This window comes from Brassica napus, chromosome C9, assembly GCF_020379485.1.
Source record: "Brassica napus cultivar Da-Ae chromosome C9, Da-Ae, whole genome shotgun sequence".
Taxonomy (NCBI): domain Eukaryota; kingdom Viridiplantae; phylum Streptophyta; class Magnoliopsida; order Brassicales; family Brassicaceae; genus Brassica; species Brassica napus.
The window spans coordinates 12044948-12064750 of record NC_063452.1 but is presented as its reverse complement, the minus strand read 5'-3'; the positions used below and the strand labels follow the sequence as shown (position 1 = coordinate 12064750).

General features: G+C 39.2%; 3 protein-coding genes and 1 non-coding gene across 4 annotated transcripts; 2 read left to right on the top strand and 2 right to left on the bottom strand.

Annotated features, from left to right (window-relative positions):
- The first annotated feature begins 1408 nt into the window (after positions 1–1408).
- Positions 1409–5901, top strand: LOC106358567 (ABC transporter F family member 3). Its single transcript, XM_013798386.3, has 17 exons — positions 1409–1672; positions 1859–2074; positions 2163–2352; positions 2450–2658; positions 2793–2951; positions 3190–3318; positions 3408–3509; positions 3588–3734; positions 3853–3915; positions 4001–4047; positions 4190–4249; positions 4336–4418; positions 4617–4711; positions 4888–4974; positions 5210–5383; positions 5459–5521; positions 5620–5901. Exons 1-17 carry the CDS (start codon positions 1469–1471, stop codon positions 5743–5745), a joined length of 2154 nt encoding a protein of 717 aa, XP_013653840.1. The 5' UTR covers positions 1409–1468; the 3' UTR covers positions 5746–5901.
- Positions 5902–6951: 1050 nt separating this feature from the next.
- LOC106358568 lies at positions 6952–13508 on the top strand. Its single transcript, XR_007329320.1, has 13 exons — positions 6952–8126; positions 8215–8530; positions 8606–8690; positions 8878–8934; positions 9221–9280; positions 9350–9553; positions 9628–10971; positions 11188–11645; positions 11707–12164; positions 12304–12455; positions 12688–12979; positions 13068–13150; positions 13238–13508. It is a non-coding gene; the product is annotated as an uncharacterized LOC106358568 (transcript).
- On the bottom strand, positions 13299–15633 carry LOC106358569 (pentatricopeptide repeat-containing protein At1g64580). The gene has a single exon (XM_013798389.3). It carries the CDS (start codon positions 15239–15241, stop codon positions 13865–13867), a length of 1377 nt encoding a protein of 458 aa, XP_013653843.2. The 5' UTR covers positions 15242–15633; the 3' UTR covers positions 13299–13864.
- Positions 15634–15845: 212 nt separating this feature from the next.
- On the bottom strand, positions 15846–17746 carry LOC111211862 (small polypeptide DEVIL 12). The gene has a single exon (XM_048769995.1). It carries the CDS (start codon positions 16365–16367, stop codon positions 16224–16226), a length of 144 nt encoding a protein of 47 aa, XP_048625952.1. The 5' UTR covers positions 16368–17746; the 3' UTR covers positions 15846–16223.
- Between the last annotated feature and the right edge of the window lie 2057 nt (positions 17747–19803).

Here is a 19803-nt window from a genome sequence, read left to right as displayed (position 1 = left end):
TTAAATGAGGAGGGGTTGTATTTATAGGAAATTGCTTACGGCCCTCCGACAACTTTCCGACGAAATTCCGACGGATGTAAAGAAGTCCGTCGGAATTCCGTCGGTATTTTCCAATCTCAAACGGCTATACAACGGTCATATATATTTGTCGGCAACGGTCACATGGTTCGTCGGAAATTCGTCGGAAAATTCCGACGGAATACCGACGACTGTACTGCTAATCGGAATGTCGTCGGAAGTTCGTCGGTATATTCCGACGACCCATGTTTCGTCGGAATTCCGTCGGAAATGGCCGACGGAATTTCGACGACTTCAAATTTTTGGTTTTCGTCGGAAATTGGTCGGTAATCCATCACAAACATCCGACGACATTGATGTCCGTCGGAATCTCCGTCGGAATTCGGCGTGTTTTCTTGTAGTGTTGATGGATATGTTTGTTCTTCTTCTTTAAAGAGTTAAGTATAACAATCTCACAATACCAGATTAGCTTTATTACAATCTCACAATAGACGATTAAAAATTTGTTAAAAAATGTCACTGATTGCAAACCCGGGAATTATCACACGATTATCAAACTTTGTTAAAAAATGTCAATCCCCCATGAACATTCAAACACGATTTTCAAACATAGCTAACCCTATATCTCATATTTTCAATTTTAATTATATCACATAAAGCAAACCCTAATTCAGAAAGCAATCAATGTAACTAAATATCCATTCGATTATTTCAATTTTATTTTCAAGATTTTCACAGAGGAGAAAGACGAACCATGCACAAACCAAATAATCAGAAACATCAATGATATCATCACAACAAAATCATCTAAATCTCTAAACGGAGGAGGAACAGATACCTTGTTTAGATTTGAATCGGCGGACGAGAAGATTTCGATTAGGGCAATGGACGTCTGCGGAGGTAAGAACAGATTGATGAAATCGATGTCGAGTGACCGCAATCAACTAGAGGTTTTGGATTTGGGCATGAAATCGCCGGCAAACTTTTGGGATGACGGAAGAAGAAATGAGAAAAACGATTGGGATTTCGATTTTACCACCTAGTCAGCGTCGAGAGAGTTCGAGAGAAGAAGAAATGAGAAGAACGAGAGAGATACACTCCTTTCCCGTACACAAACCCTAGACCCAACTAACATGTGACACCTGCCCCTGAAGGACGAGCCCGAGAATTTCTTAACTAAGAAATAAGATGGCCCGTTTGCAAACGTTTTAAGTATTTTTCATTTTTATTTCGACCCATAATAGCTAAGAAATGGGCTTAAGATATGACGATAACCATGTTCTTAAAGGAGAGAACCAAGCTCCATAATAAACCCTCTGATTAAGCCAGATGGTTTAGTAGGGCCCATCAAGGTTCCAAATAGGCCCATCAAGCCCTAAAACGGTTCGCCCTTCCCTTCATTTCTCATCTGAGAGCGAGAATCAAAATCAGAAGAAAATAGAGTGCGGCGATGACGGAAGTTGCGAGCTCGGTGGTGTATGAAGTGCTGGGAAGCAGAGCAAAGGATGTGGACGAGCCGATCATGGAGTACATCATCAATGTCCTGGCCGACGAGGATTTCGACTTCGGCGAGGAAGGTGAGGGTGCCGTTGATGCCGTCGGTGACCTCCTCGTCGCTGCTGAATGCGTCTCCGATTTCGACGAGTGCCGATTGGTAAGCAATCAGCAGAATCCGTATTGACTATACTTCAGCAGAATCCGTACTGACTATACTTCATTTTTGCGGCGATTATCGTATTCTAGATTCGTTTTTATCTTTCTTGCTTGTGTCCTTAGGATCTTCGCTGTTACTGTGGTGAATCATATCTGAAATGATGTGGGGGGAATTGGGATTGTGTAGGTTTGTAGCAAACTTGCGGATAAGTTTGGGAAGCATGGATTGGTGAAGCCTACTCCAACTGTTAGGAGTCTCGCCATGCCTGTGCGGATGAACGATGGCATGGACGACGGTCCTGTTAAGAAGAAGAAGCCTGAGCCCACTGATGGTCCTTTGCTCTCAGAGCGTGACAAAGCTAAGATCGAGAGGAGAAAGAAGAAGGATGATCGCCAAAGAGAAGTACTATATGATTCTATTTTTTTCTTTTGATTCTTTTAGTTTGTTATGTTCCTTTGATGATTGACCGACTGGTTTCTTGTTTATACAGGTTCAATATCAGCAGCATGTTGCTGAAATGGAAGCTGTTAAAGCAGGGATGCCTACTGTTAGTGTTAATCATGACACTGGTGGTGGCTCTACTGTCAGAGATATTCATATGGATAACTTCAATGTCTCTGTTGGTGGCCGTGATCTCATCGTCGACGGATCTATCACCCTCTCTTTTGGACGCCACTATGGTCGGTTTCTTCTTTATTTCTTTTAACGTTCTGTTTAAATCCAAGTAATGGGTGCTTACAAATGAGTACTTGTTCTCTTTGGATTATTACTATACAGGCCTTGTTGGACGAAATGGTACCGGAAAAACAACCTTTTTGAGGTATATGGCTATGCATGCCATCGAGGGTATTCCTGCTAACTGCCAGATATTGCATGTCGAGCAAGAAGTCGTTGGTGACAACACCACAGCCTTGCAATGTGTTCTCAACACTGATATTGAAAGAGCCAAGCTGTTGGAAGAAGAAACTCAAATACTGGCTAAGCAGGTTAGCTACAAGCTTCTTTTACTAATAGAGGAGTCATTGCCTCTTGGTATTAGCATTTTGACTCCTTTGTGTCCTTTTTCCCCGGTTTCATCTGTCTTTGGTTGTACTGTTGTCTATGTTTTGGTTATCTGAAGAGGGAACTGGATGTGGAAGAACCCACAGCTAAGGATGGAGTGCCTACCAAAGATACAGCTGAAGGAGATCTTATGTCTCAAAGGCTTGAAGAAATATACAAACGGCTCGATGCAATTGATGCTTATACTGCTGAGGCTCGTGCAGCTAGTATCCTTGCTGTAAGTTTCCCATTACCATTAAACAGTTTCTGCTGCCCTCTTAGAATATATTTTTCTCTCATGAAAGCATAGATATAACCACAAGGATATGCATATCTGGAAGCAATTCGTGACCAATCATTACAAAAATCATATCAAAAGCTAGATTTGGATGTTCTCTTCTGTTTAATTTTTGCATGTGCTTTTTTGTTGCTTTCCACATCTAAACTTGCAAACGTTGTCTCTATAATATTTCCAGGGGCTCAGTTTCACTCCAGAAATGCAGAAGAAATCTACAAATACTTTTTCAGGAGGTTGGAGGATGCGAATTGCGCTTGCTCGTGCTCTATTTATTGAGCCTGATTTGTTGTTGCTTGATGAACCTACGGTGTGTTTTCTTTATGACCTTCTCTAATTAACATAAATCTGTTTCTTTCTAATTCAAATATCTGAGTTTCCTATCCTCTGTTTTGGTAGAACCATCTTGATCTCCACGCTGTCTTATGGTTGGAAACATATCTAACGAAGTGGCCTAAAACATTTATCGTCGTTTCACATGCTAGGGAATTCTTGAACACGGTACTTTCCTCTCTCTCCCGTGATCTTCATGCAGATAATATCTCTGGACATACGTGTAATGCTTGTTTTTGGCTGCAGGTGGTCACGGACATCATCCATTTGCAAAACCAAAAACTTAGTACCTATAAGGGAAACTATGATACTTTCGAAAGAACACGGGACGAACATGTGAAGAATCAGCAAAAAGCTTTTGAATCAAGTGAACGATCACGGGCACATATGCAGGTTTCTTTTCTTTTTCTTCTCAATGATATTGATATCATATATTCTGTTTTCAACTCGTCTTTGTTTAGTAGTCTTCCTGCGTAGGGATATCAATTTAATATTTATTTTTTCTGTGCAGGCGTTCATTGATAAATTTCGTTTCAATGCGAAGAGGGCGTCGCTTGTTCAGTCAAGAATCAAGGTCTCAACAGTTACAACTATTTATTTGATTATATATGTTGTTGGCCTGTCAGTGGTGCTCTAACATTATTGTTTCTATTACCCAGGCAATTGACCGGCTGGCCCATGTGGATCAAGTTATTAATGATCCTGAGTAAGTTAAACGCCTCTCATAGATTATTGAAATCTGGAATGATGCTATACTCTCGTATTGGATAAAATTGCCGCAGTAGCATTCGATGCTTGCTCTCAGCTCCAATCTTTATATACATTAACCTCTTGTTTTTCTTGTGCAGCTACAAATTTGAATTCCCAACTCCTGACGATAAGCCTGGACCCCCTATTATCAGTTTCAGGTTTGAATCTGTCGCAAACTTCTTTAATTGTGGTATGGGGAGGATCCAGGTGATATATTTTCTTACTCGTTTATTCTCTTTTACAGTGATGCATCATTTGGCTACCCTGGTGGTCCGTTGTTGTTTAAGAACCTGAATTTCGGAATAGATCTGGATAGCCGTATTGCAAGTAAGAAGGCTCCCCCTTCCCTCAATTATGAGATCACACAGATGATGCATCTTTATAAATTATTAATCTTTCATCAGTCATTTTGTGGATATCATTATTTTCAGCATTAAAGAACGTGTAGAACTTCTGAACTTAATTTTCGAGGCTCTTACTAGCATTTAAAGCTCTATATATGGTTTTCTTCTCATCGTTTTGCAGTGGTGGGAGCGAATGGTATTGGTAAATCAACTATTCTCAAACTTATTTCTGGGGAACTGCAGCCAAGCTCTGGAACAGTTTTCCGTTCTGCTAAGGTATGGTAGAAGGGCTCTCTTCCTCTTATCTGAACAACAAATTTGGGATGACCCTTTCTTATTCTTCAGTTATGTTGACGCCTTCTATGTTTAAGGATTTGGATTGGTTTCCCTGCTCTACTAATGCTAAACTTGTCGGTGGCCCTAATATGATGTATTGATATGTCCTTTGACAGGTTAGAGTTGCAGTCTTTAGTCAGCACCATGTGGATGGGCTAGACCTTTCTTCGAATCCTCTTCTATATATGATGCGCTGCTACCCTGTAAGTTCACAAACCCGTTAGATCCCTCTTCTTTGCTTGTTTCAGTTAACAGGACATCATAATCAAGTTACAAAGGACTCATATATATATATATATATATATATATATATATATATATAAGCAATAGTTACGGTTTGTCTTCTTCTTACGGGGACAAGTCTAGTTTGAATCAAAATATAGACGCATTTGGGTTATCAATATGTCAGTAACTGGTATGTGGATTGAATGGGGGCAGGGAGTACCGGAACAAAAGCTGAGAAGTCACCTGGGTTCTCTTGGGGTCACTGGAAATCTGGCACTGCAGCCAATGTACACTTTGTCAGGTGGTCAGAAAAGCAGAGTGGCATTTGCCAAGATCACATTCAAGAAACCGCACTTGCTATTGCTCGATGAGCCCTCCAATCATCTTGTAAGCCATATTCTTCTTGTTAATAAATAAGCAGCAAAGGATTTGCTATAAACTAATGTAATAATAATGTGTCAGGATCTGGATGCTGTGGAAGCTTTGATTCAAGGACTTGTCCTATTCCAAGGCGGTATTTGCATGGTAACAACAACAATAACTCTAGTATCAAGTCCTTTGTCTTCTTATTAGGGCAAAGATTAAAAAACAAATGTGTGTGTGTGTGTGGTTGTGGTGAATAGGTGAGTCACGACGAGCATCTGATATCGGGAAGCGTGGATGAGCTGTGGGTTGTGTCAGACGGCAGGATTGCACCATTCCAAGGAACCTTCCATGACTACAAGAAACTTCTCCAATCTTCTTCTTAAGTTTTTCTCTCTAAACCTCAGTTTCATTCCTTGCTGGCCTTTTTCTTGTGTGGATTTTGTTGAAAATCAAACAAGTGAATTTTGAAATCAGTTTATACTTTAAAAAGAAATTATTAATAGTACCCAACACCTAATAATAATGTGTGTTTATGCTCTCTTCATTTCTCCAATTCTCCTATATAATTCTTAGACTTACTGTTTACTTTCTGAATTCAAATTGTGGAATACAAAATTATAATACAGAGCACTTGTAATGCATAATCAAATTATACCTTTTAGATAAATTTATAGTAATGTTTTCTAGTAATATTTTGTCTACAAACAAACTATTAAATTTGTGGAAGCACTGTAGCTTAATGGTGAAGGTTTAAAGGTTTCTAGTCTAGGGTTCGAATCCCAATAGAATACAGGAAATCCAGGTTTCAAGTTCCGGAGAAAGCAATTTATTACTGCAGACTACGGAAGAAAGACTTACAAGGGATCTTCAACATGGTGCAAGTAAATTCAGTCAGGCGTGGATCTTCATAGAACGGCTCAGGTGATGCACTTAGGCGTAGATCCTCATCAGACAGGTAGTATTATCGGTTGTCAAATCGTCTATGTAATTTTTTTCATAATTGTAATGCCATAATAAATCAACGTTAAAAAAATAAACTATTAAATTTATTATTTCCTTCATTGTAAATGACGCAAATTGAATTCTAACGTAATTTCAAAACAGTGGTTGAACACTGGATTAAAAAAGTATGTCAATTAAAGAAAACAAATTTAAAATGTACACAATAAAGCATTTTCTCTTGAAATCATTTAGGCTGCAACTGGAATGCAATTTTTTGGAATAAAAACTTCCAGAATGCTTGATTCATATGCATTCCAAAAAAAATTTACCAGTTACAACTAAAAAATGGAATATGTCATTCCATAACATTCCAGAAAAAATAACTATCATTTGAAAAATCATTCCAAATCAAAAACGTTTTGGAATAAGTGGAATGCTGATTCCATTCCATTAAATTCCAGAAATTATAATTCTTATCATTCCATATATTTATTTTAGTTGTTACCAGTTACGCCCTTAATTCGGCGAACTGAACGGGATTACGAAGATGGGCAAATGGGCCTGTTTCAGGATTATTTCGCAGTTACCGTGTCTAAGCCTTCATGTAATTACTAGTTACGTTTCACATCAAAGCGTTTTTTTTGAGAGAGACGATTGAACAACAAACATTTATAATTTTATGGTTTTCTTTCTTTCTCTCTATCTCTCTCTCTTCTCCCTGTCTTTTCGATTGGTTTGTGTCAAAGTAAATAAATTGATAAAGCCTGGAATCGAAACTTGTTCGTTCGATAGCGGAACCAACCCTAATTAATGGATCGATTAGAAGAAACCCTAATTTCAGAAGAGGAGGAGGAAGAAGAAGATGTCGATTTCAATCCTCTTCTAAAGGAAACCCCTTCCCGTGAAGCTTCTTCCAGTTTGAGCTCTGATGTCGAAACTCTCGACGCTGAACCTGTCAATAGCATTGCGCCAAGCTTAGACGGCGGCGTCAGGGAAGAAGCAGCTAAGGAGGAAATCGCGGCGGTGCAAGTCGAATCAATCCCCAACGTCTCTCCCCCGCAAGGCTCGAAGGAGGAGGAAGAAGATGACGCAATCTGCAAGCGAACCAGAGCTCGGTACTCCCTCGAGAGTTTCACTCTTGACGATCTCGAGGCTTTCCTTCAGGAGACTGATGACGAGGACGACATTCCAAACGTTGATGATCAGGAGGAGTACCGCAAGTTTCTCGCCGCCGTTTTACACAGTGGAGACGCCCCCGAGGTTCACTCGGTGCACGATGATGACGAGGATAACGACCTAGACTTCGAGATTGAGCTCGAGGAAGCGCTGGAGACTGATGACGACGAACCTATACCTGAAAAGACCACAGCTGATGGCGTCACCAAGCAGCGGCGTGTGACTAGGCAGAAGAGAAAACAAAGCATCTCTAGAATCGATGATTCTCCTGAGCAGGCTGCGAGATTGTTACGCCCTATCTTGCCAGTCGTACAGCCTGTGAGGATGTTGCTTCCTGCTGCTCCTGAATCGCTTGCTTCTTCGTCGGTTAACAGCAAAGGAATTGGCTTCACTCAATCCCAAATTGGAGAGTTGCATTGTTTGATCCAAGACCACCTTCAGCTTCTCATCCAGGTTTACTCTCTTTGTGCACTTGATTATTCACGCCAACAGATTGGCACCCAGGTTCAAGGACTTATCTCTGAGATGATCCAACAACACCAAGGATATGTTTCACGCCAAAGTCATCTTCTTGTCTCTCGTTCCGCATCATCTGTGATGAATACTGTGAATCTAGCTGGCAGATATCTAGCTGATGTTTCTACCGGTATGTTATTGTGTAGAAACATAGTGTGCTATATCTCTATATTTTTTTATTTTTCTATATAATTGTCTTTGTTATTGAACCATTGTAGCTGTTCAAGATTATCGAAGGTGTCAAGTGGAATCCGGTTTTGATGCTTTGTCTCAAAGAATGCCATTGTTTCCACTTCCTCTCCAGCACATCAACAATCCTCCTTCTATGTCATTATCACATCAGCAGCAGTGTAAGAAGACGTTAGCTGCTACAATCGTTGAATCGGCCAAAAAGGAATCTGTTGCCTTGGTCCATAAGGATATCGCCAAGTTAGCTAAAACATTCCTGCCCTTGTTCAAAGTATCGCTATATCCCCACAAGCCACCTGCTGCAGCTGTTAGCAATCGGTTCCTTTTCACTGACGCTGAGGATGAGTGAGTTCTTTTTCCTTTCCTCTTTGCTCTAATCTAGTTTAAAAATTGATCCGTTGTGCTGCTGCTTGTATACAGATTATTGGCTCTTGGAATTATGGAATATAACTCAGACTGGAAGGCAATAAAGCAGCGCTTTCTTCCATGTAAAGGCGAGCATCAGGTAATCATCACCGAGTTTCTGTAGATTTGGGAAAAAAAATTGGGGGTCTAAACGTAACTGTATTGAATTTGATGTACATCATGATCTGCATGTCCATGTGGTTTGATAGGGTGTTCATCAGCCAGGCTGGCGATCAAGGAATGAAAGACTTGTCTCTTCTAATACATTCCACTTTTATTTGTTTCAGATTCATATTCGGCAAAAAAACCGGAGATCATCTAAAGCGCCAGATAATCCAATTAAGGTCTGTTATACTCTTGATATGGTTTATCACCTTTCTATTTGTATTCTTATCTGTCTGCATGTCGGTTCCCTAAAGTCAGTGGCCTGAACTTGTTTGTCGACAAGTAAGCACTGTGAAACCATATAACATATAAATACATTATGCAAATCTACATTACATGTTTAAGACAGATCCAGACGGATGCCTAATAATGATATGTAGTTGATTATGTTCCAACTTCAGTTTCAAGGTTATACTGGATTTTGTCCTTACTGGTGTGTGTGTGTGTGTATTTTGCCACTTACAGGCAGTTTTGAGGATGAAAAGCTCTCCCCTGACCCCGCAAGAGATAGAACGTATAGAAGAGGTAATTTGACAAGCTCACCCTTTTAGATATCGTAAAATTTGAATGCTGAGTATAAATTTGAATGCTCAGGGACTTAGGTACTTCAAATTTGATTGGATTTCGGTGTGGAAATTCATTGTGCCTTATCGAGACCCATCCACACTGCCAAGGCAATGGCGCACTGCCCTTGGAATCCAGAAGTCGTATAAGCTCGATGATGTCAAAAAGGAGAAGCGGCGATTATCTGATTCAAAGAAAAGAATGTCCAGAGAGCAGCCGGCATCTACAAAAGAGGTATGTATTTCTTGGCTACCCCTCATAAAAAATGTAGTTTACCGTAACTCAATTTTCTCGCCTACATGTTGCAGGACCGTCATGGTGCTTCTAAGGCCAATGAAAATCATGTTGGACATGAATTGGTGGAAAATTCAGGTGACACATACCTTCATGAAGGATTTTTAGCAGACTGGAGGCCTGGCATGCCAACTCTCTTTTGTTCTACATCCATGCACTCCTTTGGCAATGCAAAGAATGTTCCCCGCAATCAGCCAGTACAAATATGTACTGGTGAAGGGTCTAAAACTGCGCAAATTCTCACAGATACGCGGATGCTGGCACCCGGTACCTCAAGAGCACCGATAATTATGCATTCATATCATCGTGCTCGTAAACTACGCAACAGAAGTGTAGTAAGACTAGCCCCTGATTTACCTCCACTTAACCTTCCATCTTCGGTACGTGTTATCTCACAGTCTGCTTTTGCGAAGAATCAGTCTGTAACATCCTCCAAAATTTGTACGACTAAAGGTGGCATGTCTAGTGATTCTGGGAAGGGAGTTTTGGCTACGGAGCCTCCTTGCCTCTCAGCTGACGGAGATAGCAATGCCCCCCCTAGCGAGAAAGATTTGCCTGCAGAGAGCTCCTCTGGGATGGGCGAGACAGACAATGACTCAGATCTTCAAATGCATCCTTTATTGTTCCGGACCCCTGAGCATGGACAAATTTCATGTTACCCTTCAAACAGAGACAAAGGAGGTTCTAGTGCCTTTAGTTTCTTTTCTGACAATCGACCTCAGCTGCTGAGTCTTTTCAGCAGTCCGAGGCAGATCAATCACTCAGCTGATCAGTTTCAGAAAAAAGCATCATCAAATGATCACGAGCCAGCACTGGGGGACAGCTGTTTTCATCCTCTTCTTCAAAGAACTGAGGGTGAGACGAGTTACCTTACTAGTGGGCGTGGGAACTTAGACACAAATATTGGCAAGAAACGCAAATTATGTCAGGATACTTCTAGTGCTGTTGAGAAGACTTGTATCCCTGGTACTGCTCGTAATGATGTCATCCTGAAATCTGTCAGTTCTAACAAACATGATAAAAATGTGAACTCAGATATCAATCTAAGTCCGAGATCTTCTAAAGTAAGAGATCGTGGTAGTGTCTCAGCAGCAAATATTTCAGAATTTGCAGACAATTCTATGAATCAACGTGAAGATGGCGCTGAAATGCCTGGATCAACTGCTACTAGTGATAGATGCATTGACGAGATGGGTGATCAATCTAATCTAGGTATAGTGATGGAACAGGAGGAATTAAGTGATTCTGACGAAGAGACGATGGAAGAAGAACATGTCGAGTTTGAGTGTGAAGAGATGGCCGACTCAGAAGGGGAAGAGGGCTCTGAGTGCGAAGAAATCATTGAAATGCAAGATAAGGTAAGTTGTAGTTATTTATTCAGTTATCTACGGTGTGCCTCAGGGAGCAGCATTCTTGTTTGGTAATTTATTTTCCCATAACTTAGGGCCCTGTGAGCTAAAGGATTAAAGCATGTATTGATCCTAATTTTCAGTAGTTTTGTAGATGTTCTTTTTGTTGCATAGTTATGTGGCTTGTGGATAGTTTTGGTGATGCATGAACTTTTCCGTCTGCAGGATTACAGAAGCTCTGCAGTAGAAGTGGCTTCAACAGATGTCGGTTCTGGCAAAGAACTAGGCAGAGATTCTCCAAGCAGTCCTTGGTTAAGTCTAGATCCCAGTAGCCGTCCCTCATGTAGTAAGGTTAGGGACACAGGGAAGAAAGAACCCGCAGATAAAACGAACATGACACAATTTGGTTCTAGTAGATCACGCAGAAAGAGGACACCAATAAAGAGCAGAGATGCAGAATCAAAGGAAGACGTAGGTGTTGCTCGGTTGAGACTGGGTCCTCTTTCGCCCTCCCTTCAGTGAAGAAACCAAGGAAGTGTGTCGAAGAGGCAGAAACAAGTCCAAGTGTATTGCATGTCAAGCAAGTAGTTGGTGGCAACACGACAGCCTTACAATGTGTTCTTAACACTGATATTGAAACAGCCATGCTGTTGGAAGAAGAAACTCAAATACCGGCCAAGCAGGTTAGCTACAAGCTGATTTTACTAATAATTGGAGTCATTGCGTGAACTTTTCCGTCTGCAGGATTACAGAAGCTCTGCAGTAGAAGTGGCTTCAACAGATGTCGGTTCTGGCAAAGAACTAGGCAGAGATTCTCCAAGCAGTCCTTGGTTAAGTCTAGATCCCAGTATCCGTCCCTCATGTAGTAAGGTTAGGGACACAGGGAAGAAAGAACCCGCAGATAAAACGAACATGACACAATTTGGTTCTAGTAGATCACGCAGAAAGAGGACACCAATAAAGAGCAGAGATGCAGAATCAAAGGAAGACGTAGGTGTTGCTCGGTCGAGACTGGGTCCTCTTTCGCCCTCCCTTCAGTGAAGAAACCAAGGAAGTGTGTCGAAGAGGCAGAAACAAGTCCAAGTGTATTGCATGTCAAGCAAGTAGTTGGTGGCAACACGACAGCCTTACAATGTGTTCTTAACACTGATATTGAAACAGCCATGCTGTTGGAAGAAGAAACTCAAATACCGGCCAAGCAGGTTAGCTACAAGCTGATTTTACTAATAATTGGAGTCATTGCGTGCTGATATTAGCGTTGACTCGTTTTAGTTTTGTGCCTCTTTTTCGGTTTCATCAATCTTTGGTGGTAATGTTGACTATTTTTTTTGTTATCTGAAGAGAGATGGAATCCACAACTTAGGATGAAACGCCTACCCAAGATACAGCTGAAGGAGATCTGATGTCACAAAGGCTTGAAGAAATATACAAAAGGCTTGATGCGATTGATGCTTATACTGCTGAGGCTCGGGCAGTTAGTATCCATCCTTGCTGTAAGAAGTTCCTTACCATTAAACATATTCTGCTACTCTCTTAGGATATTTGTTTCTCATGATAGCATAGATATAAAGAAAGATGTGCATATCTGGACACAAGTCGTGACCCATCATTACAAAATGCCTATAAAAAGCTAGATTTGGATGTTATCTTCTGTTAAAAAATTTGCATGTGCTTTTGTTGCTTTCAACATCTAACTTGCAAACGTTGTCTCTATGATATTTTCAGGGGCTCAGTTTCACTCCAGAAATGCAGAAGAAATCTACAAATAGAGGACGGAGGATGTGAATTTGTTGTTGTTTGATGAACCTACGGTGTGTTTGCTTTATGAGCTTCTCCAGTTAGCAAAATCTGTTTTCAGCTTAGATTTCAAATTTCTGAGATTCCTTTCCTCTGTATTGGAAGAACCATCTTGAGATTCCAAGCCTGCCAGCAGTGGTGCTCATGTGGAGCAAGTTATTAAGGATCCTGAGAAAGCGAATCCCTCTTATAGATATATTGAATGCTGCTATAGTCTCTGGTATTGGATAAAATTGCTACAGTATCATTCTACGCCTGCTCTCAGCTCCAATCTTTGATACATTAACCTCTTCTCTTTTATTGTACAGCTATAAAGTTCCACCCTCGAGAGTTTAACCGAGAAGAAATCGTCATAAATATTGAATTCCCAACTGCTGACTATCAGTTTCAGGTTTGTCACCATCTGTGTGAATCAGACGCAAACTTCTCTAGTTTTGATATGAAAGATTTTCTGAACTCAGTTCATTCTTTTCTACAGTGATGCATCTTCTGTATACCCTGGTGGTCCGTTATCGTTTAGGAACTTGAATTTCAGAATAGATCTGGGTAGCCGTATTGCAAGTACCAAGGCTCCCCCCCCTCCCTAGATTATGAGATTTCAGAGATGATAACCCTTAATTTCTGAGGGCATTTTAAGCTTATTGCATCTCGCCAAAAACGCTTGCAATATCGATATCAACATGTATCAAACCATTTCTTAATGGGAAGATACCATTATTAGTTGGTGCTATAAAATAACGATTATTAGAGCATCAAGTTATCAAAAAAAAAAAAAATTAGAACATCAAGTTCCACATTCATAGAAGAAAATCAAATACTAACAAACCAAATTAAAGTTCATCATAGATTCACCAAAAAAAAGGTTCATCATAGATTCAAGTGTCAAAATAATACATCAAGCGGTGTTTCATTGAGCTGAGAGCAAAGAAGTGAGTTATTCAAATTTTTTGACAACTTACTTACACTTTGCTTTATATGGTTTCAGTTTTACAACAATCAATAGTTGGCCAACGCCTTGGCACATAATAAAATTGCATAAAAAAGAGTACTAACACAAAACAAAAACAAATTTTACATTCATAATTTTGTTACTAGGATCTAACTTTTACTCATGGATAACTTTGATAAATTCAGCCAATGATGAGCTTGCGTGGTGATCTCTAAGTGTCTCATCATTATGTATGCATTTAATTGGCATAATAATCCCATCTTCTTTCATTTTTCTACACAGCTTATCAGCTTCACGCCGCCGGCCTTTCCTAGACAATCCTGCTATCATTGTTCTATACGCTATAGCATCAGGCTTCACTCCTTTGAGAGCGAGGCTACAAAACAAACACCAAGCCTCTCTCACCTTACCACTTCTACACATCCCTCGTATGATGATACTATACGTGACGATATCAACATACATTCCTTCTCTCTTTTCCATATCCTCTACCATCACCATCGCTTTCTCTACCTTCCCCTTACTACACAGACAACCCAACAAAACGTTGTAGGTAACAACATCAGGAGCCACGCCACAATCAACCATCCGACCGAAAACCTTTAGCGCAACACTGAGTTTCCCCGCTTGGCAATATCCGTGGATAAGAGTGTTGTAAGTGAAAACGTCGCCAATGATTCCTTCACGAGACATATGACACAAGAGTTTCATCCCATCCTCTACTCTCTTAGACTTGCAAAACCCCTTTATGAGAGTATTATACGTCACCAAATCCGGAGAACAGCGCATGGAATCGAACATTCGCTTGGCCTCACCTAACCGGCCATCAATGCAAAGGCCGTTGATGAGTGAATTGTAAGTGAAGACGTTAGGATCCACAGATCTCCGGATCATCTCCTTGTACAAGTTCACAGCATCAAAGAGATTCCCTTCTTTCACAAACACATGGATCATCCCGCTGTAAAAGATCACGTTGGGATCAAGCTTCCTCCTCTTGATCATATCTCTCACTAGCCGAGCCGCCTCGCTCCATCTACCAGAGCTACAAAGAGTGTTGTAGGTAACAGAATCCCCTCTGATTCCTTTCTTCTCCATCAGTCTTAAAACCTCCAAAGCCTTATCGGCCTCTCCGTTCTTGCAAAGACCGTTGATCACGGTGTTGTAGACGACGAAGTTAGGTTCACACCCCATGGCATCAACGAGAGACAGAGCCTCGCGAAACCTATTCCCGCGGCAGAATCCGTTGAGGAGGGAGCCGAGGGTGACGACGCTGGGCTCGATCCCGAGTTTCGTCATCTTCGCGAGAGAGAGGCGAGAGCATCTGCAGAGACAGTGGATCAAGATGGTGCAGGTGTAGAGGTCGTGCGAGATCCCCAGAGCTTCCATCTTGCGGCAGAGGTAGACGACGGCGTCGTGGTGCTTGTTCATCTTGGGGATGGCGGTCAAAACTCTGGTGAAATCGAGGATGGTGGGGAGGGGGCGAGAGTGAACCATGTACAGAACCAATATGTATATTATCTGATTTTTAACCATGCACAGAACCAATATAAATATTTTGAATTAAATTAAAGAAGTAAACTAGAAATACTGTATAGAGTCAATTATTCATATGTTCGATTATCTTCGGATATCCATTCGGATTCGAATATTACTCATTCGAATCTGGATATCCAGTATCTCCTAATTAAATACTCGTTCGGGTATTTTGCCACTGCGGTTCGAATTTAATTCAAATTTTTCAGGTCGTTCGGATATCTGGTAAAATGGTCACCCCTACTTCTTTCTGTGTAATTGAATCTTTCCATATTTGAGAGTATGTTTGAGTTTGATCATAACTCTCATCCGAAAAGTATTCAAGAACACAATAGATTGAATCTCATCAGTGCCATTCACACTAAAACTACTCATCTCAGCAACAAGCTTCAAGAAATCGTCAATATTTTCACATCGATTGACTTGGTTCCATCGCACTTGTATGTGTAAAACTGAGATTGTACGTGGATCCGATTCGGCAGAGACTTAAGACATATAGAGACCATCAAAAAATGACCACATCAATTGTACAGTGTTTCACTTTCCTAAGAACTTGAACTTATAGAATCGGACACAAGAGTACACACTACTTGAAGTAAAATCGTTTCAAGATAAATACCATCTTATGTTCACACTCACATTCATTTTTGTGCATACATATTTAAACATAGTTTACAGGTTTTGAAGAAAAGACAGTCTATTATTCCTTCATAAAATGCCAACTGTTCACAATAAAACAAATCAGCTTCTACGGCCATGAATATGCATGAAACACCATCGTCAGTGTAAGTGCATTTCACATGCTATCTTGTCTTGTCTACTTCATTCTTCTCGTGTATCATCCGCATTGACATGTTGTGTTGTTTCGGCTGCACTCACCTTCTTTCTTCATATATAGGACTTTTAATTGAATTCTACACTCACCTACCCTTTTACTCTAAGTAGTTCTCCTCTTCTCTAGTAGCGTACTGATTCGGAAAAATCAATCACGAGGCTCTCTCCAACACAGCAGCATGACCAGGCATCGCCTAATGATGTATAATCTCGATCTCTTCTCCCTGAATGACCTAATTGGTGTCAGCTTCTTCTTCATTTGCTTCTTCTGCGAATCCTTGTTTGAGTCCATTGATTACACTTCTACACACACTCCTTATTTTTGCCCATCAACAGTAACTTTTCTCTTCTCTTTATATATAAGTGGTCTACTCGGTTTAGAAGTAGGTCTCGTTAGCATGAATGTGAAAAAAGAGGCAAAGACTTGAATCTCCTCTTTCCAAATGAAGACATGGGTTTTGTCAGTCAACATTGGCGTTTGATTGGTCTTTCTGGTTTCAGGGTTTTTTTGTCTTGCTGCACATTAAGAATCAGTCTCTTCAAAAAGTCCAGAGTAACTGTCGTCTGCATTTAACACAACCGTTTCTTTTAACTCGTTTTTTTCTCCTAAACAATGACAAAACTGCATCACTTTGTCAGTTTCAGCTTCTTCTCCAACACTTGTCCATCGATTCCCCTTTTTATCTTTTCTCTGCTTCATGTCAAAAACCTTGGGCTCTCTATATATAAATACAAACCCTGATTTTATACATTCTTAGGAACATGATTGACCATATTTTACTTGACTTTATCTTATATTTCCTTAGAAGATTTTGAAAACCGATAATTAAACATAAAAAAGAATGATTGTTTTTTTAAATTTTAGAGGTTGGATCTGACTAGGAATTTTATGTGGAGACGTTTCATATCAATCCATTGCTCATGTATCCCGTGGCTGCGTTTGATCAATGAAACTCGTGCTTAACTTATTTTTTAACTTTAATGTGGTTAACACATAATGTTATTATATATGAAAAGCAAGATACGATCTTGTGTTAAGACGTAAGGGATCTTTAATTATCCGTCACCCTATCAAAAGTTTCAAAATGTATAATTAAAAAAATATTTCAAAAAAAAAAACTTTATAGGATATATCGCCCGCTACAAATCACAAGTGTAATATTCGTTCAACGTTATTATAACAACAAAGATGCAACTTGCAAGAATTTCCATGTAGAAGAACCAAAAATCGCAAGAATATTCATTCGATCTGGTTGGATTATCTACTTGCCGCTATTTATATTGGATTATGTTGTTCAAGACCAAGATTCAACGATGTTATTGTAGAATGATCTATATTCATCTATCAAAAATGTTTTGCAAATATTATTTTGTAAGGCCATTACAGAATCTTTTGTTACCATGTCGGCAATTAAGAAAGAAGCCATGTTTGCCCGGAAATAATTTTGTTCGAACTACAAGAAATTCACAATATAGTCCTTCGGATGGAATATTATTATAACAAATTTCAAAAATATTATTTTGGTTCTTAGAAATGAGTACCAAACTGTCTACAAAAGACAGAATCAGCTAGCCACTTACTTAAATCTCAGACTGTATGGACCATGCATAGCTTGAATATATGTATTGTTCTCCAAAAGGCTACCAATAAGACTTGGTATGTGATTGGTTACTAACAAGTAACAACACAAAAGAAATGGTAGCAATAGTGGCATGCCAAATAGAAAGAGGATGTGACCAACGCTCTAGGCAATTAAGTTGGTAATCTAATAACACAACCTAACCCGATTAAACACATAAAGCAAAGATTCCAACTTTGTCAATGTCATTCCGATTCCAAAGGTGGAGGAGTCTCTCTTTTCTTAATTCCACTTGATCAAAAAGTTTATTGTATGTTCAACGTCTCACCCAACGATCCTAATTTCTATTTTTAATATTTATGTAGTGCGGGATCCTTAGAAACAGACAAGGCCTCCCAAGCTGGAGGAATTTATATACTATTCACAACATTTCATCTAATTTAAGTTTATCTCAACGTCCCTTCTATCATTGCCTTTATTATATTTGTATCCTCCATTTTTATTATTAATGAGGTTGGACCATCTTGTTTTTCTAATAAATAAATAAAGGAAAACAGAAGTTTTTCATCCATAAAATGTTCATAATTTAAGACCAATCATTGAAAATATTTATGATAGATTCATTACAAAACGAAAAAAGCATCACGGTATCCAAAATTGAATATAGTGAAACGATAACAATATTTTCTTCTTTTTCGGTGAGTCAAAAAGCGTTCAGGTACAAATACATTTAAACGTCTTCCATAACCTAATTCTTCTACAGAGATGCAAATATATAATCTGAGAACTTATTTATATTCCAATTCTCTGCAAAGCAATATTCTGACCTGATCCTCTCTTGATAATACCTAAAATCAATCCTCATATTGAGTTTATAGACTATGAGACAATAGTTTAATACGGATTAGATGGATCGTTCTAGTGACCTGTAAATAAGACACATGTATAGTTTGTAGTTGAGACATATTCTAAAATTAATAAATATTTTATAAATGAAAATTAGTGGAATTGTTAGTGGGTAGTAGTTGGATTTGGGTAAGATTACTTTCTGATGATTTCTATAATCAACCTTGAAGATCTTCTTCTCATCCATTGAATTGGATCCTCCAAGAACAAAGTGACCAATTAGCTTACTCTATTGTGCCATTCTCGAAAATCCCCACCGTTTCTTTTGCATGAACCACTTACAATTTTACTAGTAAAAATGACTACGTGACAATTTACTCAAAGGTGGAATATAAGAATATTCTCCACATATCAATTAATTAAGGGAGAATTGCCAAGTGTGACTCAAAATTTGGAGTCAAACCCAAAACAATACCCCAATTTGGGTCAAAGGCAAAAGTAACCTAAAAGGCTATTGAAATTACAACTATCCCCTTGTGACCAAACAAAAAAACAGAATTTTTTTTTACGTTTCTACCCCTCGCAAGTCGTCTGTTTAGACGACTTGAAACTAAGTCGTCCAGACGACTTAACTGAAAGTCGTCTGGACAGTTAGTCTTAAACATAATTTAAAAATTTTGTAAAAAATATTTTGATAAGTGAAAAATGGGAATTATGTAATTAATATATGTCTTATGAGGTATAAATTAAGATATAACAAATTTTAATTGTTTTCAGCATAGATGAGTGAAAGTAGTGAGTCATGATATTCTTTAGTTTATGTTTCATCAACATATGTTGTAGTATTGTATGTGTTCTTAGGGTTAGATTTTGGAAAGCATTAAAACCGTTTTTGAAAATTTTTAAAATTACTTATGCGTGTTCATTTCTGTGTATAGTAAACACTATTTAAGTATAATTTGATTTTATAACGTGGTTAGTTAGTTAATCTAGTCATTTTAGTTTAGGGGTTCATTTTAGGGTCTAGGACGACTTAATATTTTGTCGTCTGAAAACAGACGACTAAATATTAAGTCGTCTGTTGTACATTATCAGCCAGAATAAGTCGTCTAAACCGGACCAAACCTTAAAGTTTACCAATGTACTTTTAAAGCTAACCGGATTATTTACCCAATATATAAGGTGATTTTTATTTTTTTTTTTCATTTTTCGCGAAATTCAGAAACCCTAACAGTTCTCTCTCAAAGGCGATTTCGAATTCCCACGATTTCCGAACAAACCATCGTTCTCAACGTCAGCTAT